General features: G+C 41.8%; 1 protein-coding gene across 3 annotated transcripts; it reads right to left on the bottom strand.

The window, feature by feature from the left end:
* Positions 1–15922: 15922 nt before the first annotated feature.
* CCNA1 (cyclin A1) lies at positions 15923–25291 on the bottom strand. Of its 3 annotated transcripts, none has more exons than XM_057533007.1 (9): positions 25278–25291; positions 24279–24464; positions 20797–21043; positions 20485–20609; positions 19814–20037; positions 18502–18706; positions 17432–17545; positions 16428–16561; positions 15968–16121 (listed from the first exon to the last, which is right to left on the bottom strand). In XM_057533007.1, exons 2-9 carry the CDS (start codon positions 24441–24443, stop codon positions 16070–16072), a joined length of 1266 nt encoding a protein of 421 aa, XP_057388990.1. In that variant the 5' UTR covers positions 24444–24464; positions 25278–25291; the 3' UTR covers positions 15968–16069. The 3 variants fall into 3 exon arrangements, with proteins under 3 accessions (XP_057388991.1, XP_057388990.1, XP_057388989.1); XM_057533006.1 differs by lacking the exon at positions 25278–25291 and adding an exon at positions 24953–25107; XM_057533008.1 differs by lacking the exons at positions 16428–16561; positions 25278–25291 and adding an exon at positions 24953–25107 and having other exon boundaries at positions 15923–16121.
* Between the last annotated feature and the right edge of the window lie 496 nt (positions 25292–25787).

Below are 25787 nucleotides of genomic sequence, written 5' to 3' on the forward strand. Positions count from 1 at the left end.
AATGGAGGGAAGGAAAGAGGGAGAGAGGAGGAAAGAAAGGAAAGAGGGAGGTCAGGACAGAACTCTTATCTGCACTCTGCTCTATCCTTTCCCCATCCACGACTCTTCCCCATCTCTTTAAATAGCACCACCACCATCCAGATGCTCGAAAACATGGAAGTCCTCCTTGATTCTTCTCTTCTTCTGCACCACATCTTCCTAAATGTAACTTGAGTCAGTCTACTTCTCACCATCTCCTTTTTTCCCACCACCATCTCTCATCTGGGTTGCTGCAGAATTTTCCAAAGTGCTTTCTCCTCTTCAACTCTTATCCCCGTGAAAGTGTTCAGGTTTGGGCTTAGCTTCAAGCATTAGAAATTTAAAATTACTAAGGATTCCAAAAATGGATTAAATGTGCCAACAAAAAGGAAGTTTAGTATCCTTGTTGTGCCAGAAATAAATTGCTTTTTCAGTAGGATATGCTCTCCAATAAGATGCTTTTTCTCATGTCTGAATGTCAGACTTAAACTCTCTGACTATCTTCTCTTTCCAAGATCATGTTTCCTTCTGTTTAAGTAGTTTCATGCAATTGGGATAAGAACCTAAAAGTAATGGATCAAAACAATAATATAATTCCCCACATGCAACTGAAAAAAATCTGTTCATAGAGCAAAATTAAGTGTGTGTGTTGGTTTTAAAAAACACATTAAATATTGCAGAAATGCAGCCGTTGTTTCTTATGCTTAGACCCTCTTATTCATATTTATTTGTTCCACTAATTTCTTATTTATTCAGTTAAAGCTGTACAGTTGCATGAAGGGAAGGAAGAAAGGATCTATTGTCCAAATAACAAAAGATCTAGCAATCTCTTATTCTTCCTCCTTTGAAGCTCCTTTTAGCTCAAAGAGTGGTTTGGAAGTGAGTGCTGCTATTTGGAATGGAATGTATGGTCAACTTCCACGGATAGAGCATGCACTTCTAATTTCCTTTCTCAGTTACAAGCATCCTATTTTTAGTAAAATTCCAGAATGCCTTCCTTCCTCCTTTGAATGGTGTTGCAACGTTTGCACTATTAGTCTTGTCATCTTATAAGACAACCCTCCCCAAACAGTATTTATATCTGGCAGCCTGATGATTGGAATCAGCATTTAATTGTGCATATTAACAACTGCAATCACACACAGATTCTGCTAACCTGGAATGCTTCTGGGCTGCTTACTATTTCAGAATCCTAGAATAAAAAGAATGCACAGATGTCCCATTTTATTACCTCATTTTCAAAATAACCTTTTAAGTACTTTAAAATTTTACTAGAAGTACAGTTTGTGAAATAAGCTCAATTTTGCTCTTATACCGCCTGAGATGAAAAAAGAAAAGAAAAAACAGATTTGGAGCTCTTGGAACATAAGCCGAATGCTGTGTATAACCGGAACATAGTTTCTTATCACACATGTCCCTTCCCTTTACCTCAAGATCTCAACAGTTATTCAAGGGCATGATGGAGCCTTTCCTAAGAGAACATTTTAATTTTGTTGAAATACCAGCTCTTCTTCTGTGACTGTGGTGATGGCTTTCTTACCTCATGCAATTTCTCTGAACAGCCATAGAAGCCTTTACTAAAGCTTTCAGCAGACTTTAAATTGAGTTACTACAATTCTCTGGTGTTTTCTTCTCCACAACGTCATCGGGCTGAATCCTGTTATTGTTATGTGTACTCTCAAGGTGAGCAGACAGAAATTTGAGCAGCCATTACCTGTTGCTGGGGTGGATCCAGATAGAATCAGAAAAACCTTCCTGTAGATACTAGGGATAAGAATTCCATGGTCCTAAGAATAAACTGTGCTATCTTGAGTCAAGAGGTAGACAAATAGGCATGGATGGAGGAGACAGGACCACCTCCTTTTCCCCTTCTTATTTTGTGTGGGAATGAACATGCCACGGTAAGTAGCATCAGCTTTGAACCTGGACCATCCAATCCATTCTCCATTACTGCAGCCTGGATGAGGTTTCTGAACAGATGCTATCATGTCGATCCCCAGTTTAAAATGATTCACTGACTCTCCAGTGTCCTCAGGATAAAGTCCAAATTCCTTAACACAGCTTAGAAATATTTTACCATTTGACATCTGCCTATATCACCAACCTCAACCCTTGCTTCTCCACTCCAGCTGAACAGAACAACTTTGTGTTCTCAAACCCAGCCAGGTAGGCTTGCTACCCACATCATTCCTGCCACCTGGATATGCCTTCTCCAATCCCAAGTCCCTTGCCTGACTAACCCGTATTCATCCTTCACATCTCAACTCTTCCCGACTTCCCAAGTCTGAGTTTGGGGATTCTCCTCTGTGTTCCTCTAAATCCCTGCATTTATCCAATCACATTGGATTGTAATTAAACCTGTTCATTCTGCCATATTTTTGATGCGTATGTATCTTGTCCTGCCTGTGTATCCTAGCACCCAGCACAATATTAGCACATGAGAGGCCCTTGGTCAATGTTTACTGAATGAACAAAACACTGGTTCCCAAACACAAGAGCATGCCCGCCAGTGGAACATAAATTTGTAGGCACAATGCCCTGCTCCTCACCTCCCATTCAGAATAGTCTGATACCCCCATCAGGACACTGAATGAATGTTGAATAAATGCTTTGCAGACCAACATTTCAAAGTTGGTCTGCAAAACTGAGGAGATTTTCACTTGAAGCCATTAACCCTCCCTTCTCCCCTTCACGTCTTCAAAGTCTCCCTGACTTTAAAGGACTCATAAAGCCCCCTCCACTCTAGGGAGGCATCCCTGACTAGTGACGCCATATTGCTTGCTCTCTTTCTCTCCTTCTGATCGTCACAGGTCCTTTTTCTGCATCTTACTACTTAGCTCTTTATAGTATAATATCCTCTTGTTCTCGTACTGTTTTATATTCAGCCCATTCCCCAATTAAATTGTGGTTTCCCTCAGCACAGAAATTAGTTCTTACACTTCTTTTTTTTTATTTATTTATTTATTTTTTTTTAATGAGGATCTTGAATCAGATGCGTATGTTTTGATTGATTGATTGATTGATTGATTTTGGCTGTGTTGCGTCTTCGTTTCTGTGCGAGGGCTTTCTCCAGTTGTGGCAAGCGGGGGCCACTCTTCATCGCGATGCGCGGGCCTCTCTCGTTGTGGAGCACAGGCTCCAAACGCGCAGGCTCAGCAGTTGTGGCTCACGGGCCCAGCCGCTCCGCGGCATGTGGGATCTTCCCAGGCCAGGGCTTGAACCCGTGTCCCCTGCATTAGCAGGCAGACTCTCAACCACTGCGCCACCAGGGAAGCCCCAGTTCTTACACTTCTTATTAAGTGTCTCATAGAATCTAGAATAATGCTCACTAAAGTGGCTATGTCTATCTATGTCTCTTACCATATACTTTCCGTTGAAATTTACATCTTAAAATCTAGTTTCCCCTACTAGAGATGTTTGATCCTCTGTGGCCTAATCCATGTCTTACAGCTTTTTCACCCCTTGTATGGGTAATGTTACCCACACAAATAAATGTTTGTTGTAGTTGATGACAACGAGGACGATGGTTGTCTTCAATAAATATTTGTTGATTATTTGGTTGATTTTCCATGGCAAATGCATTTCCAATCTGAGAAGAAAAAACCCATCTTTGTGCCCAATCATCTGATTAGTGGGGCTCCAGGAGCCCAAAAACATCAGGTCCCATTTATCTTTTGCATTTGAGCTTGAGCATCTCCATGCACATGCCCAGGGACCCCAGGGATGGAACCCTCCCTGATAAGTTGCTCCTTTTGGTAAAAAGGAGCAGATTTTTACTGTGAAATATTTGCCTGTAAAGAATTATTATGTAATGAAGAGCACACATTTTGCTTAATTTAAGTCTACCTAGCAGAAGGCAAATAGCATTTCATTACCCCAGCTGCTGATGTGTTCCTTGTAAGGACTGTATTTATTTTGAGATTTACAGCTGTAATGAAGACATTAGGAAATGAAGTCCTAGAATTCTGCTACAGTCCCAAGATATCAGGATTAAATTTATGGTCAATAATATTCACACATCAACAACCTAAGAAAACAAACACTATCGTCACTCTTTTGTTGCGTTATCTTGGGATCTAAAATTTCTCGTCCTACATTGAGTAATGAAGATTTATAATCTTCCTCTTCCCTTACGGAAGACCTCACCTTCTCTAGATATATAAGCCCTTTTGTGGAGGAGACAGGCAGATGCAGAATGTGCTTACCCCATAGAACATTACAGCAATGGCAACTCTATCTTTATTGATAAGAAGAGAATTTGTCCAGAAATCCTTGGATCCCTGGTTAGTATTAATATCAGTATATTATAATGGCAATATCTGTTCTGAAAATAATGTTGGACTGTATCTATAGCACTGATATTTACTTTTACTTCTTTGATAAGTACCCTGCAATCTTTAAGGACCTAAAAACCTAGGTTCCTGGTCTTGCCTAAAATGGAGAACAAAGGGTAACATGATTCCTTTCTACTCCCCACCCAACCCCATTAATCATATGATACCAATGAGAGCAGCAGCAAGCTCTCCAATATTGCAGTGCTGGAGAGGACCAGGAGGGACCATTCACATTGTACCCCGGGTATACAACATAGTATACTATGTGATGTGAATTGATGCCCTCAGGTTATGCAACATGGCGGATGGGAATGTCTCTTTTCTCCAGGGAGGCATGCCTCAATTTACTTACATGCATTTGGAACCAGACCCTGCAAATGTATGCAGGCTAAGGACTCTGAATTCCCTCTTTTTTTCAGGTTAGCAGTTGCATTTCTCATGTATTCTAACTAGGGACCCCAGGGAATGTACCCTCCCTGATACATTCCTCCTTTTGGCAGAGGAGCAACATTTCTATTAAAGACTTAAAGCAAGATTAATAGATAATAGAAAGAAATATAGATCTGACCTCAAAAAATGATCAGTACTGGTCAGTGCAGTGATGCACAGAGATGTGGGGCTGCTTGCCTGAAGTTATAGATGCTGAGGGGAAAGAGTCCCAACTTCCCTAAACACTAGTTTATTTCCTCTCTACATGTGTACTTAAAAGAAGATCAAATATCTTTATTACTTATTTATTTCTCCAATAAAAATTTATCAGCGAAATTCAGTATGTCCCTAACTGGGTCATCATCTTCCCTCCCAGATTTCCTTTGTTTGCTGTTGTTAGTGCATTACTACACTAGACACCCCAGCATCTCCAACTCTTTTCTCTCCTCATTCCATGCAGTTGCCAATCATATTCATTCAACCTCTAATACTATTTCTTGCGTCGTCCTTTCTTTTGTCTTTGTTGCTGCGCGCGAGCTTTCTCTAGTTGCAGCGAGCGGGGGTTACTCTTTGTTGCAGTGCGTGGGCTTCTTATTGTGGTGGCTTCTCTTGTTGCGGAGCACAGGCTCTAGGCACGCGGACTTCAGTAGTTGTGGATCGCGGACTCTAGAGCCCAGGCTTAGTACTTGTGGCATACGGACTTAGTTGCTCCATGGCATGTGGGATCTTCCCGGGTCAGGGCTTGAACCCGTGTCCCCTGCATTGGCAGGCGGATTCTAAACCACTGCACCACCAGGAAAGCCCCGTCCTCTCCTTTTTATTTTCATTTTCCTTCTTCTAGTTCATGATTTCAATACCTCTCACCCAAAGGATTCCAGATGTCCCGTCACCATCTCTCAATATTTCTTTCAAATTATGTATGGCATTGCTAGAGTAAACTTCAGAAGATGGCATCTGTCCCTAGCTAATAGGCTGTAATGACTGTCCACTGCCTTCCCCTCAAGCCTTTCACCTTCCTTCTCTTCACTCATCTTAAGCTCCAAGCTTACAGAACCTTTCACAGACACTCCATGCTTGGCTCACCTCCATGCCTTTGTTCAAGCTGTTTCCTCTGCCTGGAGTGCCCTTCTCCATAACTCTGAACGCCTACTCTCTACCCATCTTTTTTTTTTTTTTTCTTTCAGTTTAAATGATCCCAAATTTCCTTGATCTTCTAGCTAGATAGAGCCTCTCCCTCTGCTGAAGCCCCATAGCATTTTCTCTCTCTGTGCTTCTCTTGTGGCACTTTTAACTTTCCCCATCCTAATTATTTTTATTTGTCAATTCTCTTATCTCTCCTGCTTGACTGAATTCCCTGAAAGCATGGACCATGGATTAGTTTTCCTTCTGTCCCTACACTTGCTTGTGAACTAGGTGCTCAGCCAATATCAGATAAATGAGTGAATGAATGAATGAAACGTGGCAAAGGCAACCTCTTATTGAGTTTCACCACTTATTATGTTGTTATTTAATACTCCTTTAGTGCAACATACTATGTATATTATACAGCTTCATTGTACAGAGTGGCAACCACTAGCCACATGTGGTTATTGAGTGCTTGAAATGTGGTGTAAGTCCGTGCAGGGACTTGTACTCGGCTAGCCATGGTTGCAGACCCCAAATTGCAATTATCTGCTGATTCTGCATAAACCCATCTTTGCTAGAGAAATATCTTGTAGTCTGTTTGTTTCAGGTCAACATGTCTATGGCTACTTTCATACTACCATGGCAGAGTTGTATAGAAAGAGATAGTTGAAATAGAGACCATATGGTCCGCAAAGCTTGAAACAGTTACTATCTGGCCTTTAGCAGAAAAAGTTGGCCAATCCCTGGTTTGCACTTAAGAAAGTGATAGAGACAATGTGAATAATCCAGATTAAACTTTTTAAATGTGTCATATGTTCGGTCATTGCATTGTGAATAGTATAAAAAACTGAAGAAGTATTCTTCCAGTACTCAAAGTCATTGACAAACAAGTGAGTTCCAACATACATCTTTCTTGTTTTACATAATCTTATTCATTGACTTAAATGAAAATATCTACCAACATTCAGGTAAGAGCTATATCCATTTCTCAACTGCAACTATAGATCGGCCATGGATGCAAGAGTTTGGCAAAAATCAACAAAAGTATTCTGTAAGAATCATTTAATCATTTAGCTATATGGGATATAGAGTGAAGAGTATTATATATTCTATTATTATATACATAAATTGTGTGCTACATATTCTTTACATTTGTACAATTTATAATAAATATATGTGTGTGTATATATATATATATATATATATATATATATATATATATATATATATATATATATATATATAGGCATCCTCCCTGGGAGCCAGTTGTGAAACATTTAGCACATCACTGGCTAAATTCCTTTCCTCACCTCGTCATGTTCTTACCTCCCCTAGGAAATGAGAAACTCCCAGTTGATCCAGTGAGACGTTGACCATTTCTTCTGTAGCAATGTCATCCTGGTATTCTACAATGTACAATGACAGCAACTCAGAGATCTAGGGACAGGATGAGTCTAAAATAAAGATTGGGTCAGGGCTCCTCTGAGAGTTTTTTCCTGAAGACTGGGCTTTAAAACAGCCTATTATTCATACTTTAAACAGAATTTCTGAACTGTACCCTTGGCTTCTCATCAGAGTTTTTGGCTTAGATTATTTTCTCTTGGAATCCTTTTTTTCTTTCCACATTCTCCTTTCTCTAAATTGGCCTGGAATCCTGTCTTTCAGGACTCCTAAAACATAGAACTCTCTCTCGTGATAGTCCCTGTTACAAGAAAAATTAACAAGCCGCAAACAGAATCCTTTGTTCCCAGGGACAGCACACCAAGACTTCGTTGCAGTTTCAGCCTCTTTCGAGATTATGACCTTTATACTCAATCAATCGGAAATTTTGATTAGCACTAACGAGGTAGTCTGCAAGGTAAGACCACTTACATTTCCTCCCCTCCAAGATGTCCAGGCTTAAAATAATTCTCTTTTCTTTGCTAACTTCCTTGCCCCACCCTCCTTCTGCCTCTGAAAGCCTCTCACTCTGTACAACTCCTGGGAGTCTCTCTCTACTTGCTAGATGGGATGCTCCCCGATTCATGAATCACTGAATAAACCCAATTAGATCTTCAAATTTATTTTACTCTCTGTTGAAGTTTTGTGTTCTAACATCTCGCAGGTGACTTAAAGCTTAGACATCTCCTCCTAAACCTGCCTGGTGGAATGCTTCTTCCTTCTTTCCTTAACCTCAATCAAAGTTACATACACTGAGACCGCAGGAGCCATCACTCAAATTAAACCTAGCCTCTGGGCAAACAGTAGGTAAAAGACAACTAAAAGGATTACAAGCACTTCTTGCTCTCAGCCAAGTTTTTCTAACCAGGCAGTGAAAGCAGGACCTGTTCAAGGCCATTCAATGCAGAACTTGGGTGTTAATGCTTTCATCATTTCTTCTTCTGAAACTGAGGTCGTTAAGGTCACTCACAGAAAATACTATTTTTTTCCTTAAGGCACAGCTAATCCATCATCAGAAACTAAGTGATACTATATTACCATGAAGGCAAATGCATCAAAGCTTTGAATGCATAGGAGACTGTATTCTCTCATTATTTTCTAAAGTGAGGGAAATGTAAGCTGTTTATTTAAAAACTGCTCACTTCACCTGAGCAAATGTGTTTTAGGCACCAATCAATGCTTTTATGTAATCATTTCAAAATTGGAGAGCTAGTTTAAATTACAACTATAATAAAAATTAATACTGTGGCTTTTTTGCAACATTAGGTGTCTGAAAAAAATCGTCACTCGACTTTACCATGAGACTGTGTTACCCACTGATTTTAAAACTACCCTGACCATCTCCTGGTTAGCTCAGGCTGTCATTGACTAACAGGTCACAGCCCACCTTTCATCAGCTGACTATGCTCTTACCAAAACAATGTGAAGTCAAATCTGCTTATATTTTCTCAAACCAAGGAAATACAGAGAGTGTAATGTTTTCAATTAAGCAGGGTTGTTATTCTCTTAAGGATAGAAGAGCTTAAAAATAGTTGTACCAATCTAAAGAGCCCTTATTCGTGTATTTCACATATTAAAGTAGCACTAAATATTTTATTACATCCTTTTGGAAGTTTGGAAGTTAAGCAATTACTATGTTTTCCTTCTCATGATGACTTGCAAAAATAGCAAAAACTGTTTTTCCAATACATCGTCCAAAGCGATAAGATTTCTAATATGGAAGGAAAAGATAGATTGATTATGTTTAGTTAATGAATTGTTGCCTTGAAATGCTCCCCTAAGCTTATGAAATTCCTCCTTAAAACTGTTTATTAGAATGGAGCTCCATTTAGTAAATGGCTAATGGTCACGTCATTCAATGCGTTGTATACAATAGCTATTGCTTGACAATGGGTTATGATTATGACTTTTATTATCTCATAATAAGCATTTTGAATAATTTATTAATATTAATAACACTGATTAAATAAGAAAATGGGCTTGTATATCAAGGCTTTGCTATACAGGATGGAAATTTCTAATTCCAGAAAACAAAGACATATGTACATATACCTCCATATATGCATGTATATCTCTGTATATTTATAGATATGCATTCATATGTATAATCTGCAGTGACTTTGATTTGCTCAAGTATAATTCACTTTTCTTGAATTAGACAAAAAGCCAAAACAACAGCAGCAACAAAGACAATCATAGCCTCCTCCAATTGTTTAGAGTCTTGAGTTTCACGCTACCTGACATTTTCATCTTCTGGCAGCCCCATTTTCAGTTCCTCCCTCCTTTTTGGCCAGAAATGAAACCTTGACAACATGCCACATTCCCCTGAAATCTGATTATAAATCTCATCTGTGTGTTTTCTCAGCAGCAGGCAGGAGCTTTATATTGGGTTGCAGAAATCTACACAGCTGGAGCTAAACTGTGATTTTATTCAAACACTGCCTGAGAATTGGAGAATTATAGGCGTAGCTAATAAATAGATCTCTAGGAGAAGAGATAAAAGACAAAAGGGGGGGGGAGACAAAAGGGGGTCAAACAGAACGAAGAAACACAGGCAGAGGGATACGGTGTGATCTCTGTGGCAAATGTTGTACAGGAGACTGCTTCCTATCAAAATTCGTATCAGGGTGCCAGCCTTGAGTTAAGGTTAACACACATTGACTGTGCTTACTATGTGCTGGCAATGATCTAGCTCTGGTGATACCAAGACGAATGAGACGTGGTCCCAGTCCTGAGGGAGCTTAGAGTCTAGGAGATTTATACACAGTGTGGTGAGCTAGTGATGTACAGAATGCAACTAGGAAGGAGCGGTGGGACACGTGGCCAGAAATGCCATGGGAGAGAGAATGCATCTTGAAGGAGATGAAGCCTGAGCTGCGTCTAAAATCTCTCACGCTGATGCATAATGGGAACACTGCTGGACTTGGAACCAGAAGAAGATGGTTTGAGTCCCAGTTCTAACGTAATCGCACATTAGCTGTGGGATCTCTGGCAGGAATCACAGTAACTAATGGCTACCGCCTCTTACTGTGTGCAGGCAGCCACTACGCTATAGACGTCAGGTGTATCATCCACCTTGTGGGCGAGACCCAATTATTTTCATTACTGTTTACAGATAAGAAAACTGCATCCCAGAGGCATTAAGTTATTTGCTTGTGGTTAAGGAATGAGTGAAGTGAGTGGGTTTGAGCCACTGCTGTCAACTACCATTGCAGACTTAACTCTAAACTTGCCAAGACTTGGGTTAGTTTTCTGTAAAATGGGGCTAATAATGCCTGTCCTATTTATGCTCGCAAAATCTCGTGAGGATCAAATGAGATGGCGTAGTTGAAAGTGATTTGAAAAGTGTATATACAATAAAAATGCAAGATAGTAATTCTTTTTCCAGCCAGTGTAGCATTGAATTCTCAGGCACTGTCACCCCGTTAACACCTGCAGTGGCTAGTCTCTCCAGCCCAGAGCTACAAAAGCTCTGCGTGATAGGTCAGCATGTTTAACGGTCAGAGAATGTACTAATTGCTGATGCCTCCAACCACTGCACACGTATCTGTGGACACAAACCATTCTTGCCTAGATCCTCCACTCTCACTATTGCAAGTACGGTAACACCGGGGGCTCATAGTAGTTACAGGGCGCACCATGAGGTGTTGCTCAAGGAGAAGGCTTGCTGGAGGATTCCATCTGAGGCCTATCCATCCGCCCACCCGCTTAAGCCCAAGCGCAGGGCTGCTCCAGGAGAAGGAGCCATGAGAGCTCCTGGATCCTGAGCTTGAGCTTTCCATAGTTTGTGGAGTTCCTTTCTCATTAAGCATCCTAGGTTGAAGTAGGGGGGCAGTCGAGTATATAGTACCATGATACGGCCAGATCTGGGATGCTTGGCTTCTTGAGTTAACGAGAGAGAGGAAGGGAAGGAGGAGAGAAAAGCTTTGAGGGCCTCCCCCCATAAGCAAAGGCCTCACCCATCGTCTTCTTCCGCTACGTGGTTGTGGGATGAACATTTCAGAGCACAGGAATGATCATTATCTAGACTAAATGCTGACTTTTCTGTACATTCTCAGAGTTATACTGCCACATACAGGTCATTAAGTGGTCAAAAGAGAGTGGGAGGGTGGCAGTTGGCTCCGTCTTCAAGTTCAGTGTTTGTTCCAGACGCAGGATGGAGAATCAAATAGAATATTACTTTTTAAAAATCCCACCTTAAATGTATATAAATCTTGGCTCACTGTTTATTTCTAGCAGATATGTAATGGTGAGGTCTAGAGTTGACGGCAACTCTTAGAGCAAAGAAGTTGAATGCATTTATCACATCTTGTAGAGTCTAGTCTGCAAACAACAGACTAAACTCTTATATTTCTGAGTTAGGTGCTGTAGGGCACCTTTCAAACTTTAGTGTGCATGTGAATCACTTGGGTGTCTTATTAAAATTCAGGTTTAGATTCAGTAAATCCGCGGTGGGATCCAAGGTCGTCCATCTCTAACAGGCTCCCCAGATGCTGCTGCTGTTGCTGACCCATGGACCACACTTTGAGCAGCAAAACAGTAGGGGATGCAAAAATCAATATAATAGCATTTCTGCTCTTAAGGAGCTGGTATTTTCCCACAAGATGGACTATTCTTATATTCATGCTTAAAAATACCAGTGTGAAACTTCTCAGATTATATTTTTTAAATTGTGGAAAAATATATATAACATAAAATTTACCATCTTAACCACATTTAAGTGTACAGCTCAGTAGTGTTAAGTATATTTATATTGTTGCGCAACCCATCTCTGGAACCTTTTCATCTTGCAGAACTGAAGCTCTATATCTGTTAAACAACAACTCCCCCATTTCCCCTTACCAAGCCCCTGGCAACTCCTATTCTACTTTCTGTTTCTATGAATGTGACGACTCTAGATACTTCACAGAAGCGGAATCATACAGTATTTGTCTTCATGTGATGGGCTTATTTCATAACCTTAGCGTAATATCCTCAAGGTTAATCCATGTTGTATCATGTGTCAGAGTTTCCTTTCTTTTTAAGGCTGAATAATATTCCATTGTATGTATGTACTACATTTTCTTTATCCATTCATTCAATATTTGTCAATGGACAGATAATTTTAAGAATCTTTGAATAATTTTCAGAACACAATGCCCGAAGGATTCTCCTATATATAATACTTATATTTACCTTGGGGTCTCAATTCCTCTCAAAAAGCCAGTGCCAAAGGGGTATAAATTTTTAGCATTCTATACTGTCAGACATTAGTAATCATAACTTTAGTTTCTCCTGAATGTGATAATATAATAGAATCACTAAAAGCCTAAGAACATCTCAGACATTTTTAAGTATTCCAGAAATCCCTCTTGTGTCAATATTTAATATATAGTCAGTCACTATCTTGGTGATTTGCATTAATGGCATTTAACAGCTTACCCCCAGGGGACCCAAGGAAGACAGCTGTTGCTTGCCTGGGTGACCCCTCCTCTGTCTGGGTACCAGGGCAACAGCTATAATATCAATTGCATCTAAGCAGTTAAGAATCTTCCTTAATATAATCTGAAGGATTCTTTAAGTTCAGAACACTGAAATAATTGTATAAGACTATGAAAGAATTCTACAAAATTTACTAACAGATAATTTAAACATATCTGTACAAATCAAATTATAAATAACATAGAAATTAAAATGTAGATCAGCTTGGGTAAACATTAATCCTTTTTCCCTAGGACAGCATTTCTGATCCATGTTCTTTGAAACATTAGCGTCCTTTTATTTTTTTTTTAAAGTTTTTTTTTTTTTAATTAATTTATTTATTTATATTTGGCTGTGTTGGGTCCTCCTTTCTGTGAGGGCCTTCTACAGTTGCGGCAAGCGGGGGCCACTCTTCATCGCGGTGCGCGGGCCTCTCACTATCGCGGCCTCTCTTGTTGCGGAGCACAGGCTCCAGACGAGCAGGCTCAGTAATTGTGGCTCACGGGGCTAGTTGCTCCGCAGCATGTGGGATCTTCCCAGACCAGGGCTCGAACCCGTGTCCCCTGCATTGGCAGGCAGATTCTCAACCACTGCGCCACCAGGGAAGCCCCCATTAGTGTCCTTTTAAACACTGACAAGTTTGTGTAAAGAACATTTTCTCTAGTCAAGTACATTTGGGAAATACCGTTTATTCCTACCTCTTAGGCTTCTGGGTGAGTCTGGGGCCTCCCCAAAACAGACATCAAGACAGGAGTAGATGTGCAAGAAATTTATTGGGGGAACACACCACCTATGAGATAAAAAGGGGAGGAACTGGAGGAGGAAGGGAGAGCCTTCAGATCATGATGCTGGTCCGACCCCTGTGAAGGAGAGAAGGGAGAAAGGAGGGTTGCATATGAAGAGGCCCTGACTATGGTACGGTGCTAAGAAAGTGTTCAGAAGAGTGTTTAGGAGACTTCTCTTGTGAATCCTCTAAGGCAGATGGAGGAATATGTAAAGACAGCAGAGCCCTGTCTGTGCCTCTCAGAACAGCCACTGTGTTCCCCATCCTCATCTAAGACATGCCTTTTGTTTCAAGACCCTAATGACAGTTTTCCTTTATCATCTGGTTTCTTATACTAAAATGAATGTAAGAATTATGAAGAGAGCGAACTTTGTACAACACATGGATACCATATACTCTTACCTCCAATTGCGATTTTTTCCTTTTAAACTCATTTTATCCAAATGTACTTTGAAAAGCTTTATGCTTCCCAGCAATATCACTTTAGATTTGATTAAATTGAGGGCTAGTGATTGCCTATAAAAGGGATAATCCATTCATTCATTCAACAAAATATTATTGAATCTCTAGGATGAAGCCAGATGCTAGGAGGACAGGGATGAAATGTGTGCTCTAGGAGGGGAGACAAGACAAGTAGCAGCCAGTTATCGTGAGAGACATTTACCCTGAGGCTGATGGGGTTGTGAGGCCAAAGGCTAGATCTAAAGAATCGCCTCGGAGGTTGCCAAGCAGTAAAGGGAAGTGGGAAATGTTTAGAGAGAGAGATCAGCGTGTGGGAGGGAGTAAAGGAAGGCGGGACAAGGCGATCAGGGAACTAGAAGGGACTCGACACGGGTTAACTAAAGCAGAAGCTGTTAGATCGGAGTGGGCAGGGTCTGGCTCATTCAAGAGCCTGCATGCCCCTATCTTATCCCGGTGGTGATGCGGCATTGAAGAATTAGACGCAGGAAAGAGATGCCATCAACTTCATTTCAGAAAACCCTGGAAACAGGGAAAAGGAAACTGAAGAGCCATCAGGAGGTTGCTACCATGAGGGGTGCATATGAGAAATGACGGGAACTAAGCCAAGGCAGTGACAGCCGGAGCACGAGGACAGAGATGGATTCAGGCATCGGGAAAATAACCCCTATTACGTTTTATTTCTGTGAGACAGTCTACTTTGACGTATCATCTCAACGTTCTGCATCTTTCCCAGCCCTTCTCTAGCCCTAAATGTCAGAACTGCCACAGCAAATTATCCACTCCAAACAGATACGTCAATCTTCCCACTTCCCTGGCTCTTGCTTTCAGTGCTCGCCGGGGAGGAAAAGAGAGGAAAAATAAGGCTGAAATGAGATGCTATGCCATTATTTTAAAGGCCTAAATCCACATCATCCCTTTCTGCCAGGCAGAACACACACAGCCCGAAGGCCAGTGTGCCTCCAGGGCCTACCGATCCAGGGCTACTAATCTGGAGATTAACAAAATTTCTATTCAATCCCCAGTAGCACCACTCTCCCTCAAGGCCAAGTCTACTCTTGATTTGCCTACCAATCTTTAAAAGAAAGTTGAAACAGTGTGTTTTTGCTTCAGCTTTCCTCATCTTGTGTACTATGTCAGTGCTGCTGAAAGGAGCCATATATGAATGTGTAGTGAGTTGAACTGTAGGATCGTGAATAATTTGAGTTTGAGCTGCGTTTAGCGTGGATATCTCCCAAGGGACGAATATGAGAGATTAGCTTAATTATTCTGAGGTCCCATCCTCTGGTAAAATTTTCTTTTTCTACCTCTCTGAGCATCCCTAGGGCTAAAATATATGCTTGATGGGTGGCTAAATCAAAACTGGACGTTGACATAATGGTATCCCTTTACAAAGTAAGCATCATTTCCCTGACTTAGAATTAAATGTAAATTACCCCTCAGAGTTACCTGACCAATTCAGTCCTCAACCCACTGTCTTTATTGCCTAGGGTCCAGTAGGGAAACTAGAATAGACCGTGCTTGTCTACATCCTTTCACTAATCTGTTTAGGCTTGGAGTTCATCCCTTGCCAATTTATGGAGAGCTACATGAGGAGTAAAAAGACAGGAAGGAAAGAGTCTCAGAGTAGCTATTTACCACACATGAAAGTCTCTGGATTCCTCAGAACACTTCATCCTAATAGCATGCCAGATTTATAAAACCAACACAGAAGCATTCTTGAAATAAAGATGACATTTGTAATACTCTCAACTAAAATTCCAGGCAAGTGTGTCAGCCATGGTAATCAGTAAATAAGCCTAACACGTGGTCAGAAGGCAAGTTGTTTATTCTTTAGGAAGTTTAGACTATATTACAAGCTACCAATGTCTAAGAGAACCTCAATACATTTACATTCTAAAAAATATGTCATCTATATCATAGCAACACTAGTTTGACCCAACCTGCAGAAACCTATAAAAATCAAGACCAATTCTGTTGATCTGGAGATTAAGTTCTGAAAGCGCTTTGGTTCTGAAACTTATCGTAGAGGAAGGACTGCGGGTGGTTCCACGAGAGACACGTGCATGTACCTGAAATGAGACCCAAAGCAAGTTCAGCTCAAGCCAAGGACTTCGGTTTCATAAAATCCCATGTGGGCCACAGAAAACTTTCTAGTAGTTTTAACAGAAGGGAAGGAGCTAGCTGACTAGATGTACTACACGCTGACAAGTTATAAATCTAGGCCCCTCCAAACTGATTTTCTTGATTTGACATGAAACCTTACTTTTCCATCCTAGCACCAGATATACAATTTGTTCTATTTTTAATTCTGAAATTACTATCACTCGTTAAAGCTTTAAATAGTGAGCCTAGATAAGAGAATTTCAGGAGCTTACTTTGAAGCCTTGTACTTCTCCCTAATCGCTTGCTGAGGTCGATGGGTTATACCCAGGCACACTTTATGCAGCTCACTCAGGCAAGGCACAATTTCACTTAATGAATAGCCTGTAAACGTAGCAAGGGTTTCTGGCTAATCAAAACAAAAGACAAAAGAAAATTGCATCATATAGCTTTATAAGATATCAGAAATCTGAAATCTTAGTAAGTATCCATGTTCATCTCAAAAGAAACTGTAATCCTTCCCTCAGAGACTTTAGAAATAAGATATTAGGAAAAACAGAGTTCTAAATTTGCTCATATTGTACAATTATAATGCTCAATTTGGGCACAGTTTATTCTCTCATGAGCAGGATTTTTTACTGGCCTCTAAAGAGCCTCTACTTACCTGTACACTTTATTTAAATAGAATATGAATGAGTCTTAGCCAAATTCAGAATAAAAAATAAGAATTCTAGAAAAATAAAAGTAGATGCCCCACTCTTGTAGCACAAAGTGAGCCTTCAGAACCAAATCTTAGGGGCCCATTTTTTAATCTTGCCAACTGTCACAAGCCAAGAAGCAATGCTAACTGCCCTGTTCCTTTGAAAGCCTGATACAACCTCTGACCATCCTAATTGGACCCAGGTTATTTTACACAGAGGGGAAAAGTCAGCATCTTTTGCCTTGAAGTGGTCAATGCTTACACTACAACAGCCCTCCTTGCATAAAGGTGAGTGTTGAGGTTTCCAGACCTGCTTCCATTCAGTGAGCATGCCACCACCATCCCCTTGACTTTCTGCAACCTCTGCTCCCAGTGAGCTACGCCACTGAGTCCAAGCCATGAAGACTGACCTGCAGTACTCAGCAGCACGTTGTAGTCTGCTGGTAAGGCAACCAGTTCCTTATTAAGCTAACTAACTCTCCTTCATAAGAGGCCAGCCCATTCTAAGCCTTCAGGGTTACTGAGCAGACTTTAGATAGGCCTTGAGGTTCATCTAGAAAGAAGCAACTAGAATCTTACCCAGAAGTGCCTGTTCACAGTATAGTTTGCCAGGCAATAAGCAGCTGCAGCGATCAGTGAAGGAAGGTATTTCAAGAATGGGTCAGCTTCAAGGAGACTCAGTTCTGCTACATACTAAGCACAAGAGAGAAAATCTCATTGGAATTAGGAATTTGACTAAGGTTACAAGCAAACCTAGAAATGTCAAGGGGACAAACTGTCATCTTTGTTCAGTGTGCATCTAGTGATGAGTGCAGAAATAGATGCTCAAAATTATTCACTGGGTTAATAATTGCTATGCCTGTCCATAACCAGAATAACATTTACATTGTAATAAATTTCAAGTAAATTTCAAAATGGATAGGCAAGTATTTGGCCTAACCGTACAGTATACGTGAGGGTTATTTATACTAGTAGTGCAGGTTTATGCTGGTCAAGTAGCATTGCTCTGGCCACTGGAGCGGACTAGAGCCTTCATCCAAAGGCAAAATATGTCCATGTTAAAGCTATTAATTTATCAGGCAAATACATGCAGTTCAGAGGCTAGAACAATACCAGTGGGAACTTATCAAATTAAAAGAAACATATTGGGAAATTTATAGAGACATCCTTATTACTCTTTGCATAGCATATAAATACTAGATATATTAGATCATTACGAACGGAAACCAAGTTTTCCAAACCAATACTTTAGTGCCTTCAACTAAAGTTCTAGAACTCCAAATGACCAAATAGTGCTTCATTACTTAACAAGTTAGGATGAGATTAGAGCCAAATAGAGCCATATTTATCTTGTTCCCATTCTGTAAACCTAAGAGGTATTGCTTGCATGTGGTCTGTATATAACAAGAGAACAGTTTCCAAGCTTAAATTTTTTCTAAGACCTGGGTGATTAGACAACCCATGTCTGCCAAACACGATTACTAGTAATGTCTCGTAAGCAGAAGTCATGTTCTTAGAATTAGTTCTCTTCCAGTTGCCAAAAAGCTTTTCTGGGCCCAAGGCAGAGAACTGAAAAGGAAGGAAGAACTGAAGGAGGCTGCTTTTTTTATCCAGTTGGCACTGAAGTTCTTGGAAGTCACGTGGCCTACCTTGGCCAGGTTCTCAGTCCTGACACACACTCCTTGCCTCCTTAAGTACTGAAGGAGAAACTGGTTGGTGGTTGGCACTGTCAGGTCAAAAGCCAGGACTTTCAGGAGCAGGTGTTCCATTCTCAGCAGTTGTCGTTTTGTGTAGGTATCATCAGTTATATAGACAAACTCATCTACTTCAGGTGGATATATTTCTTCATATTTCCTACAAAAGGGAAAGAGTTTGGGGAAGTAAAGCTTTGACCCTGTGCTCTCCCTCTTGTGCTGTCACAACCATGCCTGTCACATGGCCCTTGCAGACTTAAGTATCACTTACAAATCACGAAATGGTACAGGTGTGAAAAGAGGAGGAGCTCGTTTCCAGAACAAGAACACGAGTATGACAAGGCTGTGTCGTACTTGCTGCTACGGGATAGTAAAGAAACAATTTCCAACTGGGAATTTTAGGTTTTGGCTTCTCATATGCTGAAAGATTCTGAATGACAGACATGTGGGTAAATTCCTCTTAATTCTATAGACGTCAAATCATCTTGTGGAAAAGAATGTTATGTTGAACACAATGGTAGGAAAAAACTCCTTCGGTCTTAGATTTTTTTGAAAGATCATGTTCAGTTTTCTCTATTGAATTAGCAAAAGATGCTATGTATCCAAGAGATAGATAATGATACAATTTCACTGTTATCAATTCTTTGGTTTTGTTTTTGTTTCTCCTTTCTGTAGGGAAATTTTTGCAAAATTTTAGGCATTAATAAGTATAATGTCTGAGACCAGAAGAATAGAAAGGAAACTACCATTCAGTAGCAGGTCACTTATTTAAAAGAAGATTAGCCGCAACCTAGCCCTTTTCTACACAATTAGATATTGTTATGAATGATTGATAGTAACAGGAACCAGCTAAAATAGTTTATTCACTATAACCAAATAAACTGTGTTATTATGAGTCACTTGCTAGACCATGAAGAAGGGTTTTATATAACCAAAATCTCTTTTAATAGGACATTTACTCATACTAGAATACAGCCAAAAGACTACACCACAGAATAGTTAAATTGGATCCTGAATTTGAGCTGATGGCTGCCTTCGTCATGATATTGTACTTCTTGTTAAGAGGATCTTAAACATCCAAATTGAAGAGTGAACATGTGGTAAGATTCAGATTCTCAGTAAACACTGTAAAAATGATGACATTCTATCAAAGGAGGCATGAATAAGTTTTACTTATCAAGCACTGCATTTCTCCAATAAATGGGAATGGAAATCAAGTGTTTTGACAGGCTGAAGTTTCACATTATTTGAGCTGAAGAACACTTACGAAGCCAGGAGAAGAGCTGCTGTTCCTACAAGCTGCAGTTTCCCTCTCAGAACAGACATGCAGGAAAGAAACCTGTCCAGGAAGTTGACGGCCAGGTAGAGAGTCTCTGCCCGAAAGTTATATTCTTCTCCCACCTCAACCAGCCAGTCTACCAGAATCGTTCGCATGCCTTCTGTGATGTCTGGTTGTTTCCTCATGTAGTGCACTTTGGGCCTGTGTCTTATCTGTTTGGGGAAAGAGTTTTGATATTCAAATAGTTGCTATGTTAGAAAGATTACTCCACAGAACAGTTGCTATTTTTAAAAATCTCATGAGCAGAGGTTAGCAGGAAACTCAGTCAAGAGCCAGATACATCTTTACCATGATATGGAAGAAAGTGTGAAATTCTGGTTCTGTAATGCAATTAGTTAACAGATGACTTAAAGGAGGGGGAAAATGGCAATAATCGTTATCCCCAAGAGTGAAATACTTAACATACAAACCCTTTGAGTCAAAGAGAAATAGTCCAAATAACTGCTACTCACCTCACAACTATTATTTTTCATAAATGTTCTCATGTTTAGATGTCACAAGAATGCCATTCACTAGTGGTTATGGCCAAGAGTGTATAACTATCTTAATATGAAGTGTTTGGGGTGCTGGAAATTGAAGGAGAAGTTGGGAAAACTCACTTCAGCTTCTCTAAGGTACTGATGAATTTCTTCAGCATATTCAGTCACATTTATCACATCTGTACCAGAATCTGATGCATCTTCAGACTGGGAGTGGAGAGATGGATCTACCAGCATAGGGGAAACTGCAGGGGGTTCAACATTATCAGGTAAGAACATTTAATTTAAAAACTAGTTCCATCCACTAACCCTCTACAGGCAGTTGTGAAAATAGTTACTACTTCAGGGTGTTCTCTTGCTAGTTATATGCTACTAAACGCTGCAGATGATTACAAAGACAGGGTACCATCAGCCACAGGTGAGTCCCATTACCTGTGTTAAAATCCAGCAGGAAGTGAAGGTCTGACTTGAGTGTGCTGGTGTGTACTTCATAGGCATCCTCAAATGCCATCCCCTCTCGCCCTGTGCAGCTGTCTCTGTCCCCTTGCTCAGGCTTGTCCATGTACATGTCAAATCCTTGCTTGGCTGGCACCTGAACCCGGCTGTCAGACAGCACTTCCTTTCCAGCTGGAGGGAAGACATTTTCTGACCCAGAGAAACACCTGAGTGTTGTGATCCCCTAGAAAAGGGTTAAATTTTTTGTTAGAGGGCCCCCCCCGTAGCCCTCATAGGTGCTAAGAACCCATGTGACTCAAACCAGCAGGCTGGAAAGATGAGAGGAATCTTAAATTGAAATATCTATGTCTGCAATTGAATTTCAGAACATGAAGCTTCCAAAGGATGACTTTGTCCTTATCTTTGTCTACATTTGACATTTGGGAAAGGAGCTACCTAAAATTTGTCATCTTCCTCACATATTTATCAAAGGGAACTCAAGATTATAGAAAAAAAGAAAAACTATAGCTCTCCTCCAAAGTGAACTAGGTACCACATGTGGGTGGAAAATTGTAAATCAGTTTTTGTGCTTGTAGCATAACAGGCTTTTATACCAACCCAGCAAGGTTCTTGACACACAGTTACTGAGTTCCTATTGTCCTCCTTAAATAGTTAACTTTTAGTCAACAGGCTCCTGTAAAGGTCCCATTTAAACCTAGTTACTTAGAAACATGATGATTTTAGAAATGCATACTACGCATAAATTCTCCTATAAGATGTAGAACCTTATTATATGACATAATGAGAATAATAAATGAGGTTCTAGACATTTTTAAAATACAGCCAATAGTATTTTCTCAGCAAATTAGATGTGGGGTGGAAGAAAAAGAAGGGTCAAGGATGACGAAGGTTTTGGGGTTGAATAACAGGAAGGATGGATATTCCGTTTACTGAGATGAGGAAGACTTTGGGAAGAGCAGTCTGGGGCCAGGGTTGGTGTTTGGTTTTGCCTAAGTTTGAGATGCCTACTGCATGATCCAAGTGGAGACATCAAGTAGGCAGCTCACCATGTGAGCCTGCAACATAGCTGAGAGGTCCAGACTGGAGATAGAAGGAGGAGTCATCAACAGATAGATGGTATTTAATGCCAGGAGACTTGAAGAGATTGCCAAGGGAGTGCGTGCCGATTCAGATCAAATACTAAGCCCTGGCAAAAGCTAGAGGTTTTTAGATATTGGATGAGGAAGAACCAAGATATTGAGGAGGTGTGGCCAGTGAGCTAGGTGGGAAACCAGGAGAGAGCCGTGTTTTCCAGGCTGAGTGAGAAGAAACTATTTCAAGGAATAAAGAGTGATCAATAGTGTCAAATGCTGCCAATCAGTCAAGTAAGGAAAGGATTAAGAATTGAGTCAAAGACAACAAGAGAAGAATTTGAGACAGAGTATTCATTCAACAAACATTTGCGTGCTACCCTGGCCAGGCACTATTCTAAACACTGGGAATACTGCAGAAAACCTGATGTCCAAAATCCTCAGCCTGATGGAGTTTACAGTAGACAAACTCTCAGGAAACACTGCCGTAAATGGGACAGTTGCTGCCAAGAGCTTTGTAGCTGAAAGGTTTTTAAGACTGAAAAAAAAAAAAAATCACAATATATTTGCATGCTTCTGGGTTTGACCCAGTAGAGAAGAGAAAACTGAGAAAGAAGAGCTGATGGAATGATATCCTTGAAGAGGCAAGAGGGCATCAGGTGTGCTGCAGACATGGGGGTTCACATAACTTAAGAGCAGGGACACATGGGTCATGAAGCAGGAGGGGGATGGCAGAGTATATGATACATGGGAGCATGTGGAAATTCCCTTCTGGTTGCATCTATATTTCTAGGAAAATAGGATATAAAGTTATTAGCTGAGAGGAAGGATGGAGATAGAGGCTTTGGAGGATAAAGAGAGAAGGGAAAGTATAAAATAGAAGGTTTCTATAAGAAGGTTGTAGAGGAATAGAACCGGGAAATGTAGAGGTAGTGCCTGGCAACATAGAGGTTAGCTAACGGTTATGAATTTTTTTTTTTTTTTATAGCTACTTTATTTATTTATTTCTTTATTTTTGGCTGTGTTGGGTCTTCGGTTCGTGCGAGGGCTTTCTCCAGTTACGGCAAGTGGGGGCCACTCTTCATCGCGGTGCAGGGACCGCTCTTCATCGCGGTGCGCGGGCCTTTCACTATCGCGGCCCCTCCCGTTGCGGGGCACAGGCTCCAGACGCGCAGGCTCAGCAGTTGTGGCTCACGGGCCCAGCTGCTCCGTGGCATGTGGGATCTTCCCAGACCAGGGCTCGAACCCGTGTCCCCTGCATTAGCAGGCAGATTCTCAACCACTGCGCCACCAGGGAAGCCCACGGTTATGAATTTAAAGTGAGCATAGGAGTAACTACCAATTCATGAGAGGTTTTAGACTTCAAGTTTAAAGAAGTAAACATGGCTAAGCAAATTAAGTTTGTTAAAACCACCTTTACTCAGTTTTTTCCAAAGCTTGTAACAGATTACTTTGGGTAATTTTCTCCCATAACCAGATGCCACCAAAACACAGATGCCTTGAACAGTCAGTAGAGGAGTCAGTAGATAAGGCTTCTGATCTGGCCTCCATCATGACTTTTTTTTGAGGGGGGCCGGGTTCTTAAACCTCTCAAATTTTCTCACCTATACAATGGAAAGAATACCTGCCCACCTATTCCACTGTACTATTGCCAACTTCATTCCACTATAGATGTGCAGTACAGGCTTAAGGCACAGTTATGAGAAGCTTGTCTAATAACATACTTGAGGAATATTTTTTTTAATTTCAAAATTCATTCTTAAGGATCCAAACTCCTCATTCGCATTTTAAGTGCCTGAATTTGTTTACAGTCTGTTAAGGGAGGTACCTATGATCAGTTAAGCACAAGCAACTGATATCAGATGGCCCATGATCCGTTTGCCTAACTGTCCTTTGTCCTGAGGAGAAGCCGACTTTTGAAGCATGCATTTGGAAGTTATCTAGTATAGCCGGATCCAATCCTGATTCTAACACCATCACCAATGAGCTTAACAAAGGTTATCCAGGATGCTTCAGGCACAGCCTAGATCAATCTGAATACCACTCCAATCTGGAAGATCCCCAGTTCCATAGTTTATTTTGGGGCATTCACATTCCCTTTTAGCCCAGAACTTAACTGACTTTACACATACTTGACCTAAACAGTATGTTATTTCCTTGATATTGGCAAAATAACAAAGAAAATTATTCATGTTTCTAGTTGGAAAAGGGACCTGACAATGTGATCTTTAAAAAAAAAAAAAAAAAGTCAATGTCCCTATAGTCCAGATTCCATGGTTGAATACTCAAGAAGAGTTTGGAGGTAAAATTTCAAGAGAAACCCACCTCCCACCAAGACATGAGAGCCCTTCTCAACGAGTAGCCTTCCCAGCTCTTCTCAGGCATTACCTGGCCACAGGTCCTCCTGTACTGCCCATTCTCAGTTAGCACCCCTAGTACTGTTCTTTGTGGCGGATCCTGGCCAAGCTGGGCTCTGGTTATCATCTGACAGGCATCAGGACCTCGGGACACTGGAGCCAGCACTACTCCGCTCTTGGAGCTGTGGAGATGCATAGCCTCAGTCTCCACAGGCTACTGCTAGCAAGGAAGGAGAAACAGACAAGCCGGTTAGTCAACCTCTTCCACGAGGGGCTCCAGGAATGCAGCGAATCTCCAGAAGAGAGAGCACTGTGAGATATCTTCCCCGCAATTATTAGGGCTGAAAGGGCCTAAGTCACAGTGCAAGCGATCAAAGCTGCTTTGAACCAAAACAGTGATTTGAATCTCTCCAGGCTTTCTTCCAAGATCTGGTTGACAGCTGGAAGGAGAGAGAGAGAGACATCTGACAAACCTCCAAGCCGAGACACTAAGCCCCACATTAATTGGGAGTCCAAACCTACAAGCCCGTGTCTTTCTGGGCTATGATGCTTATCCGTCACCCCACCACCCCGCTGCCTGCAAACAAATGACCCAGGATACATCACTGTGGGAAAGTACGTCCCTTTCCCAAGTGATAAGCAGAGTGCTCTTCCGCGGCCCTCCTCCCACAAGACAGAAGGCCCCAAAACCTGCTTGGAACCCACAGCGGGCCTCGCTCTTCACCGTCTTATATCTTTATACATCTGTCTCCCAACAATGAGCAAGTGCACACGAAGACTGGGAATGAGGAGCCGCCGAAGGGGGCGGGGCGGGGCGGAAGGAGACCGAGATGTTAATAGATTCCAGTCTGGGCGCCGAAGTCCCAGCTTTGGTGGCCCAGCGCTCAGAGCTATTTACTTTCAAGACTCCCTCCCCGCGTCTGTTAAATCGGCCAATCAGCGGAGCTCCCGGGCCTCGCGGGGACCGTTTCCATGCCAACTGCAGGGGGCGTGCGCGTTCTGAGGCCACATCGCTATGGCGTCCCCTCACCTGGCATGCTCCGGGTGGACGCACACGACCCCTGGGTGTTCAGGGCCGGGTGGGGCCAACCGGCGACGGACCCCGGCTCCTCCTACCCGGACCTGCTCGGGCGTGCCCGGGCGGGCGGTCGCCGTGGGTACCCGCGCCTCTTGTGGCAGACGTCTGGAAGGGAGGAAGGAGGCCCGCCCCGCGATGGCCGGGGTTTGGAAGGGACTGTTTCCTTGAACCTGTTCTCCCAACAGCCGCTAACTCCTCCCGCTAACGTCTTTTCCGCGGCCCGCTCCTGAGAACCTTGGCTCGGGAGAGCGACGCAGGGCCCTCGGGACTGCGCAGGCCGCGGCGCCTTGACCGCGCCCGCCTGAGAGCGCGGCTCGCTCCCTTTCCCCGGTTCACACACTTACACCTCCTCCCAGAGAGAGGCCAAGTAGCAGCGAGTTGGCACCTGGTTTGCTCCGGGGCCCCTTAATTCGTGGTGGCGGCGTGTCCTCGGTCATTTTGGGCCCTTGCGCACCAGAGGCC

Source organism: Balaenoptera acutorostrata, chromosome 18, assembly GCF_949987535.1.
Source record: "Balaenoptera acutorostrata chromosome 18, mBalAcu1.1, whole genome shotgun sequence".
Lineage (NCBI taxonomy): Eukaryota > Metazoa > Chordata > Mammalia > Artiodactyla > Balaenopteridae > Balaenoptera > Balaenoptera acutorostrata.

Excerpts from the sequence above, each read along its gene's own strand:
- CCNA1 (XM_057533007.1), bottom strand. The coding sequence starts at position 24,443 with ATGCATCTCCACAGCTCCAAGAGCGGAGTAGTGCTGGCTCCAGTGTCC. Across the intron at positions 21,044-24,278 it reads ACAGGAGGACCTGTGGCCAG|GGGATCACAACACTCAGGTG; the intron begins GTAATGCCTGAG and ends ACCCTTTTCTAG. Across the intron at positions 20,610-20,796 it reads CCTGCTGGATTTTAACACAG|TTTCCCCTATGCTGGTAGAT; the intron begins GTAATGGGACTC and ends AACCCCCTGCAG.